The 9,693-nt window shown below is 49.8% G+C and overlaps 1 protein-coding gene across 1 annotated transcript; it reads left to right on the plus strand.

Moving 5' to 3' along the window:
* The first annotated feature begins 1,635 nt into the window (after positions 1–1,635).
* Positions 1,636–3,792, plus strand: MLNR (motilin receptor). Its single transcript, XM_065901720.1, has 2 exons — positions 1,636–2,527; positions 3,301–3,792. Exons 1-2 carry the CDS (start codon positions 1,636–1,638, stop codon positions 3,669–3,671), a joined length of 1,263 nt encoding a protein of 420 aa, XP_065757792.1. The 3' UTR covers positions 3,672–3,792.
* The last annotated feature ends 5,901 nt before the right edge of the window (positions 3,793–9,693 follow it).

Here is a 9,693-nt window from a genome sequence, read left to right on the forward strand (position 1 = left end):
GGCTGAATGGAGGTCCCACTGAACTCCTGCAGTTGGAGAACTGCAGGAGTTGAGGTATTAGAGAAAGTGAGCTAGAAAGACAGGGGGTGGAGGTCAGAATCTGGGGTGGCTGAAACTAAGATGAAGGCAAGCTCCCAGGTCCTGGGAATGATAAGGTGGAAGGGATGTGTTCACAGGGGCCACTGCCTGAGGCGGGGAAGAGGACAAGACCACGGATAGACAGGAGAGGCAGAGAAATTGTGTAGGGGTGTGAATTTTATTAATATCAGGAACTCTTGAGAAAATGAAGGTCAGGCACCAAAATTCTCAAGAATGAAGGTGAATGAGGGGGGCGGGGCTGGAGAGGGCGTGTGAGGAGGTTAGATTGAAAGATAGGTTTTAGGACGACGGGGACAGTGATGATGAGGCCGGTGACCGGTAGCCCTCCTCCACGCCCATGGCTCTGCCTGTGAGGGAAGGCTGAGCTGAGCAGGGGGAGCCAGTCTAGAGCAAAGCCTGCTTTCAGTTCTAGGAAGAGGAAGGGAACTCGGGAAAAGAAGTTGAGGATGGATGGAAAAACCACTAGATGGTGTCCATCCACAAAGAACTCAGTTCCAAGGACTTAAAAATTAAATAGAAAACACAGCCCAGGACACATCCTGAGTTCTCAGCGTCAGCTACTGTCATCAAGACCACAGTGAACGGACTCGTCAATCAGTTTTCAGTCTTCCCCCTGGGATTTTAGTTCTTGCTATGTGACGGTCGCTCAGTGGGGTCCGACCCTTTGCGACCCCATAGACTGCAGCCCGCCAGGCTTTTCTGTCCATGGAATTCCCCAGGCCAGGATACTGAAATGGGTTGTCAATCCCTTCTGCAGGGGATTCTTCGGACCCAGGGATCGAACCCGGGGGTCCCGCATTGCAGGCGGATTCTGAACCGTCTGAGCCACTAGGGAAGCCCCTTAAAACGAGTAGACATGGTCATGTCCACAGATTTCAGAGTCATAAGAGATCGTTCAAATTACTTGGTCAACTCCACCACCATTTGAAAATTTACAGAAGAGGAGAACTGACTGCTGCCCCCTCAGGCTGGGGCTGACCTGAGATGACTCGGCCGTCCCGTCGAGCCACCACCAGAACCCAGGAGGGGCTCTAGATTCCGGTCTAAGCTCCTCTCCCGCTATTAGTCCTGCGGCTCCCTCCCGAGCCGTCAAGGGGCAGTCACCAGCCGAGGTCCCTCAGAAGGTCCCTCTCAGAACCCAACCGAAAAAAAGCGCCCGCACTCCGCTGGCTGCAGTAACCTACGTGGTTGGAGGCTCAGAAATCGCTTTCCCGCGTCGGGGCAGGGGCCGTCCGGGGCGGCCGCCTCCTGCGTTCAGTTGGGGAGGGAAGCGCCTGGAACACGACGGGCAGGGCGGCGGCCGGGGGCGGGGACTGCGCGCCACCCGCGCGGCAGCCCTCAAAGCGGACCCTGCGGAATCGCGTTCCGGCGCGCGGTGCAGCGGGGCTCGAGCCGTGCGGGCGGCGGGAGCTCCGCGCGCACTCCGCGCGCCGGCCGCCGAAGGAGGCGCTTTCGCAGCGGGGCCAGGCGCTAGGCACCCGGCCCTGCCCCGGGGACCCCGCGCGCGTCCGTGCGTCCGCCCCGCGCGCCGCGCCCATGGGCAGCCCCGGGAACCGTAGCCACGCTTCGTGGGGCGCCGGGGAGCCGCCGTGGGCCGCGCTGCTGCCGTGCGACGAGCGCCGCTGCTCGCCCTTCCCCCTGGGGACGCTGGTGCCCGTGACCGCCGTGTGCCTGGGGCTGTTCGCCGTCGGGGTGAGCGGCAACGTGGTGACGGTGCTGCTGATCGGGCACTACCGGGACATGCGGACCACCACCAACTTATACCTGGGCAGCATGGCCGTGTCCGACCTGCTCATCCTGCTCGGGCTCCCCTTCGACCTGTACCGCCTGTGGCGCTCGCGGCCCTGGGTGTTCGGGCAGCTCCTCTGCCGCCTCTCACTCTACGTGGGCGAGGGCTGCACCTACGCCACGCTGCTGCACATGACGGCGCTCGCCGTGGAGCGCTACCTGGCCGTCTGCCGCCCGCTCCGGGCGCGCGTCCTAGTCACCCGGCGCCGCGTCCGCGCGCTCATCGCCGCGCTCTGGGCCGTGGCGCTGCTCTCCGCCGGGCCCTTCTTCTTTCTGGTGGGCGTCGAGCAGGACCCCGGCCACGATGCGCTCCGGGACCTTAACGGCACCGCGCGGCCCTCCCCCTTGCCGCCGCCGCCCTTCCTGGGGTCCTCTCTGACTTCCCCGCGGTCCCCGCCGTCGGGGCCCGAAGCAGCCGCCGCCGCGCTGTTCAGCCGGGAGTGCCGGCCGAGCCCGGCGCGGGTGGGCGCGCTGCGCGTCATGCTGTGGGTCACCACCGCCTACTTCTTCCTGCCCTTCCTATGCCTCAGCGTCCTCTACGGGCTCATCGGGCGCGAGCTGTGGAGGAGCCGCGGGCAGCTGCGAGGCCCGACCACCTCCGGCCGGGAGAAGGGCCACCGGCAGACGGTCCGCGTCCTGCGTAAGTGGCGCGGCCTCTGTTCCAAACACCCCAACCGCGCGGTGGCTTCCTTTTGTGGTTCGACCCCAGCCTCCACCTGCTTATCCCTCCACTCTCCGTAGAAAACCATCTCCCGTCTTCTAGAAGCCTTGTATCACCCAGAGAGCCCTCCTGACGGTGGGATAGCCAGGTCTGGTAGATAACTATTATTTCCCAAAGCCTCTGTGAGCAGAGAGCTAAACTGATCCAAGATGAATGATTGCAGGCTCTTAAGCCCACTGCCTGTGTCTGTTAGACGCCGCAGATGTGGAATTATTCACAGAACCCTGGAGAAGACGGGATACCTCACGTTAAGATAAAGTTTCTTTAATAAATGTTATGGTATCCTGAAGACTGAAGTGAATCGTGCCCGTAACAAAAAATAATAATAATAATAATAAAGATTGTGCAGACGTTGCGTAGTTCTTTTCAACGGAAAATAGAGAACATGCTTCTGAAACAGGTTTGTGGAAAGAAATGCTTTCTACTTGTTAGAACTTGTTAGTAGAAATCACTCTCTCTGGTTTATGTCCGGCCTTGGTAGTGCATGTATGAGCCGAATATTCAGTTGTTGGTGGTTGTTCTCGAATATTCAGTTTCAAAGCAGACATCGATGCTGTCTGTAACCTGGTAGTTTTTCTGGGGTGGGGATCTGGCTAGGCAAGAGTTTTATTTCGCTGTTAATTATTGCCTCAGTGGGAACTCTTGTTTTCGGATGCTTTAGCTAATTCTGGTGCCTGTATTTTGTTTTGCAGTGGTGGTGGTTCTGGCGTTTATAGTTTGCTGGTTGCCTTTCCACGTTGGCAGAATCATTTACATAAATACCAAAGATTCCCAGATGATGTACTTCTCTCAGTACTTTAACATCGTTGCTCTGCAACTTTTCTATCTGAGCGCCTCCATCAACCCCATCCTCTACAACCTCATTTCAAAGAAGTATAGAGCAGCGGCCTGGAAACTGCTGCTGGCCAGATGGTCCAAACAAAGAGGTTTCTGCAGAAGCAGGGAGGCCGAAGGGAACTCCGCCGGTGTCAGGGCTGGCTGCACGCAGAACAGCGCCAACGTGCAGATGTCAGCAACCAGCACTGCCAAACCCTGCGCCCTGTACCATGGCTCTGGGACTTAAGGGAAAACAGGTCTGTAGGGAGGAAAGGATCGGGAGGGGGGAACAGATGCTGTTAGGGAGAATTGGAAAGAGTAGTTGACATTTTGCAATATAAGGAAATCAACCCTAAATACTCATTGGAAGGACTGATGTTGAAGCTGACACTCCAATACTTGGGCCACCCGATGGGAAGAGCCAACTCACTGTTAAAGACCCTGATGCTGGGAAAGATTGAGGAAAGGAGGAGACGGGGGCCACGGAGGATGAGATGGTTGGATGGCATCACTGACTCAATGGACATGAGTTTGAGCAAGCTCCAGGAGACGGTAAAGGACAGGAAAGCCTGGCATGCTGCAGTCCATGGGGTTGCAAAGAGTCGGACACAACTTAGCAAGATAGAGTGGCTGACATTTTGCAAGTTTGTCAGCAACTTAGCATGAATTTTTTTTTTTTTAAACAAAGGTATGAGATGTATCTGTACCAATCTCTCTGGCTTTCCTTTCATGTACCTCCTTGGGGAAGTTCATTTCATCCTCCTGAAATCCCACATCACAAAATGTGCTCTGGGGACGGTTTTTAAGTCCTCACTCTCCTACTCTCAGGATATGACATTCATTTTCCAGTTAACAAGTAATCCAGACAGATGGTGCCATGAAAACTGTCACCTGTGAGGTCAGAGGTGTATTTTGTTTTAGATATATGTGTTATGTGCTGTTTTTGCTTTATGTTTTAGATAAATGTGATGGTGCATCTACAAGGAATCCAGGATAATGAGAGTTTAAGAAATTACTTAATGTTTACATATGGCAGCAAAAATGTTTAGAAACAAGTGAAAGGAATTCTGGGTAGAGTTGAGTGATCAGGGGTCTCACCTCTCTCAGGCTCAGAGAAAATCATTTACTTTAGGCACAGTACCCTCTGTTCAGAACCTAGTGACTGAAGCCTGAGGGCAGGGAGCTGCAGCAGGATTTGGCTTCCACAAAGAGACTGCGATCACATTGATAAGAGCTTTAATATGCCTTATTTGCCTCGGCTTGGCGGGCTAAGCAGTGATGGATTCAAGTCTCAGGTCTGAGTCTGATCTCTTAAGAGCCTTACCCACTCCCACCCTGAGAAGCTACACTTACAGAAAAACATGAGTCAAGGGGAAGATTGGGGGCGTGAGAAGAGGGCGACAGAGGATGAGATGGTTGGATGGCATCACAGACTCAATGGGCAGGAGCTTGAGCACGCTCCGGGAGACAATGAAGGATGGGGAGCCTGGTGTGCAGCAGTCCACGGGGTCACAAAGAGTCAGATGCAACTGGGTGACTGAACAACAGTGGATGCAGTCAGGGTGAGAGAGACTGTACTGGATATTCTGGCCAACAACCGTGTAATGTTGTTTTTTTACAGTTTGAAACATAAACCTGTTTCTGGAGGGCTGCTGCTGCCTCTGGGAACTCCAAGGGCCTCAGCCACTGCCAGGGTCTTATGAATGGTGGCCCCTGGAGGTAAGCAGGATGCAACTAGCTCAGCTATGAGCTACAAATGGTGACTCCATAAACAAGGGTCTGCTCCACATGCTGACCAGGTCCTTTTTCATGCTTTTTCATGTGATTAGCTATGTACATGATGCCTTCAAGTCCCCTTGAAGCATCCTAACACTCTAGCCCTACCTTCGTGAAGCAGCGAGGAAGCCTCTCATCTATACTTGTGTTTCTGCCAACTAGTGGAAGAGGCATACTGGTCACTTGGGGCAGCAGTCCCTAAACTGTGTTCTGCAGATTTTAAGAGAGCATTTGAAAAAAAGGATTCTGTGGTCAGCTATGATAGAAAAACAGTGCATGCTGTACCCACCTTCCCAAGAGTCACACAACACAAAAGACCATGTTGGAGGCTCTGAGATGCTGGGGACACTGCTGGGGGGCCTCACTGTGCTCCGAGCGACCTTGGGCCCCCGCCACGCCTCTGCTTGGTGGCCCGAAGGGACACGTGCTTGAGCTGCAACCACAGTCTTTTTTCTCATGGGATTTCCTCTCTGGGGCAGTCAGAGTGGCTTCTTCCCTGTGGAAAATCATGGCTAAAGATTTTATTGATACATTATTTATAGTATAATGCTTTTATGTTTTTATTTATAATATTTTATTTATGGTATAAAGTTTTAGAAGCAAAGAGCTCTCCTTTGAGCTTTCTTGTTCAGATTCTAGAAAAGAGGGATCTGCATCACACTTTCCTGTGACAGAGGTATGTTTCCAGGTGTCACAAGGAGTATCACCCTTCCTTATCACCACTGGGTCCCTGAGATGGAGTCTCTGAATTCCATTGTCCTGTGGGTGGCTGGGCACCTGCTTTCAAAATGCCCACCTCACCCATCGGCGGATTGTGAGACGAGTGCAGTCTGTCATATGTTTATTGGAATGTGAATAGAATAATCAGTGTATCACATGTACTATGGCCAACTGTTATGTTGTGAAACTTTTGTTGCAATTATATATCAGTTGGTATCTTTCATGGTTCATAAAATAAAATGTATTCTCATTGTGGGTCATAATCAAAAATATTTGAAAAGTTTTTCTAAGGTCTAAAATTGTTCTGTGTTTAGTCATGTCTAACCTTTTGCAACCTCATGGATTGTAGCCCATCAGGCTCCTCTGTCCATGGGATTTTCCAGGCAAGAACACTGGAGTGGGTTGCTATTTCCCTCTTCAGGGGGATCTTCCTGACCCAGGGATCAAACCCATGTCCCCTGCATTGGCAGGTGGATTCTTTACTGCTAGCACCACCTGGGGACCCCCGAAGTGTTCTCTAGCACAGCAGAAAGTGTCCTCTTGTGTTGACCACTAGCTGTAAGGGGAGAGGCATCATGGGAAGACGTGAGGATGGCCTCACGGGTCTCAAGTCAAGGGTCACTGGAGAGGGATAGGTGGCTGCGATTTCAGTCCTGGGCCTCCCTCTGCCTTGCGGATGGTATCCTGGACACACTGACTGGGAACTCTCGCTGCCCCCAGAGAAAGCTCTCTTTGAGCCCCCCAGCTTTTTTCAAGTGAGGCACCAACCTTGGGGAAGGGTTTGTGTTTCATTAATTGACTCCACAAATACTCACCAAGCGAAGTGCATGACAAAATAGAAACATTAGTTCGCGTTATGGGATTGAAATCATCTCGACTTTTGAATGGCCTTTTTGGCCTTGAAATGTATGACTGTATCATCTAGAGTAACCACAGATTCAGCTCACAGGCCAATAAAAGCACTGACATCAGAAAGGCCTACAGAATTTCAGGTGATTAAAAAAAAAAAAAAAAAAAGGTGGTTCTGTACAGATTCTGCTTTGGTAGGTCTGAAGTAGGGCCCAAGGTTCTGCATTCCTAATAAGCTCCTAAATGATGCTGATGCTGCTAGTCCAAGGGCCTTAGCTTCCTTGCCTGTAAAATGGAGATGATGAAAATCTGCATCATAGATATTGTATTAAATGAAGTGATGAGCATTTATATCTTTCTCCCACCCCTCTCAGGCTGTGTCTGCTTGATCAAGGTACTCAATGTCTCGGTTCCTATCAGTAGGGATAAAAATAAAAATACATACTTCATACGGTTGTTGGAAGGAGTAAATGAATATATAAAAAGGGCTGGACTTCCCAATTGGCTCAGTGGTAAAGAACCTGCCTGCCAATGCAGTAGACGTGGGTTCAATCTCTGGATCAGGAATATACCCTGGAGAAGGAAATGGCAACCCACTCCAGTATTCTTGCCTGGGAAATCCCATGGACAGAGGAGCCTGGTGGGCTACAGTCCATGGGGTCAAAAAAGAGTTGGACGTGACTGAGCACTGAACACATGCAAAGTGGCTAGAATAGAGCCTAGAACGTAGAAAATGCTCTGTACTGTAAGATACCATTATCATTACCACTATCATTGTTATAAAGTTGATTCAAGTAGCTGTTCCACCAGCATTAGGTTCCTGTTCCGTCTTACCTGTGCTCTCATTCCTACCCCTCCCTCCAGTCCCTTGACTTCTCACATGAATTATCAGAGAACCTCTTCAGGTTGCTGCTTCAGAAACGCCCAAACCCAGTTCAGATGGTGCTGCACACACAGGGAGCCTCAGGAAGCATGGTCGTGGACTCTGCTCCCAGGCCGCCGATGGCAGAGAACCCCGGGACATCACAGGAGGCGGGCCTGCCCGTCCTTCCTACCTCGTGGGGGCACAGACGTCCTCAGGGCCCCTGGACAGTCTTACGTTGTAGCACAGTGATTGATGTGGCACCAAGTTTACCTTTCTGAGGACACCAGGAGGGACAATATGTGGAAAACTTGAGAAGTGACCTCTCTCTGGCAGCGCTGCCCTCCATAACAAAGCAAATGTGCCATGAAGGGCATCTGGATTTTGTTTTGGCTTCTCTTTGCTTCGTTGAGGTTGAAGTGCCGCCAGGAACTGCCTTCCAAGAACTCTAGGAAACCTCAATTTCTGGATTCAGGGTGGTGCTTATGGTTACATCCTTGCCTGAAATGACCACACGAGGGCTGATCCTATGTACAAGGGTGCACTGGCCACCAGGGGTCGCTATCAGTCCCGTATCGACATTATCTCCAGGCATGCAGGAGGCATGGTCATCGGTCGTGGTGTGCCTTCCACATACCAGAGCAAGACCGAGGGTGAGGTAGGTTGCCTTCTACAAGCCAGGTACTCAGTCTCTGCCAAATGTCACCAGTACCAACAAATCCAGCACAGACACGATGAGCTCCCTGGGACCCCAGCTTGTTTTATTGTAAGAGGATTCTATCCAAATACACACACTGCTAGGAGCAATGTTCCCAATCAACAGGACCTAGAATAAAAGGAAGAGATCCGGGTTATCTACAGAAAATAAGTAAATGATACATAAAGTGGGGAGGGATACTAATTAGTGATGTTGAGCACCTATTCTTTACGGGCACTGTGCGACCTGGGATCATTGAGTTTTTAAGAAAATTTGTGATAAACATAATAACCCTCCCTGCCTTCCTCCATCCCCTCCATTTGTCTCTCCCTCCTTCCTTCCCCATTCTCTGAATAAGCTGGTCAAAAAGTCATTTGACAGGACTTCCCTGGCGGTCCAGTGGTTAAGACTCCAGCCTTCCAATGCAGGGGGTGCAATTTGATCCCTGGTCTGGAAGCTAAGATCCCCACTTGCCACAACTAATATTTTGCATGTGCAACTAAAGATCCCGCATGCCACAACTAAGACCCGGCACAGCCTAATAAATATATAAATATTTTAAAAATAAACAAATAAAATAAAACTTACATGGAAGATTAAAGGGTCAAGAATAACTAGGATACTCCTGAAGAAAATAAGGGGGTTTTGGGGGTAGGGGGAGGAGTTAAGGGGGCAGAGGTATAATAAATCAATAATATACAATATAGAACCCAGGAACAGATTTACATACATATAGAAACTTGATACATGACAGAGGTGACACTGCAGATCAATGAGGAGATAATGCTGGGCTAACTGATTATCCAAGTGGAAAAGAAAGTGGATTCCAACCTAACATCATACACAAAACTAAATTCTAGATGAATGATGATATAAATATGAAAGGAAAAACTTATGGCTTTTAGAGGAAATAAAAAAGTTAATGTTAAAAAACAGATATAATTGACATAGACAAATAAAAGATATCTTTATAAACATAAAAATGCTTTTCAAAAAGATACAAAACCCACTTAAGAAAATTATTTGTATGTTTGGCACATTAAAATAAAGAACTATGCACTGAAAAAATAATTAAATGAAAAAGCAAGTGACAAATGGGGAGAAGACATTTACCATACACATTCCCACCCGAGAATGAGTATCGAGGATGTATAAAGAATGTTTACAAATGAATAAGAAATAACTACCAAATAGAAAAATGGTTAACAGGTATTTCATCGAGAGGACACATGTATGGCCAATGCACCTAAGTAGAAATCAGGGAAAATCATAACCACAAGATATCATTTTATGCCAACCAGATTGGTAAACATTAAAAGTTTGACAATACCCAAGAATTAGTGGGGATACAGAGCTATGTAAATT

This window comes from Muntiacus reevesi, chromosome 11 (assembly GCF_963930625.1).
Source record: "Muntiacus reevesi chromosome 11, mMunRee1.1, whole genome shotgun sequence".
Lineage (NCBI taxonomy): Eukaryota > Metazoa > Chordata > Mammalia > Artiodactyla > Cervidae > Muntiacus > Muntiacus reevesi.

Excerpts from the sequence above, each read along its gene's own strand:
- MLNR (XM_065901720.1), top strand. The coding sequence starts at position 1,636 with ATGGGCAGCCCCGGGAACCGTAGCCACGCTTCGTGGGGCGCCGGGGAG. Across the intron at positions 2,528-3,300 it reads GCAGACGGTCCGCGTCCTGC|TGGTGGTGGTTCTGGCGTTT; the intron begins GTAAGTGGCGCG and ends TTTGTTTTGCAG.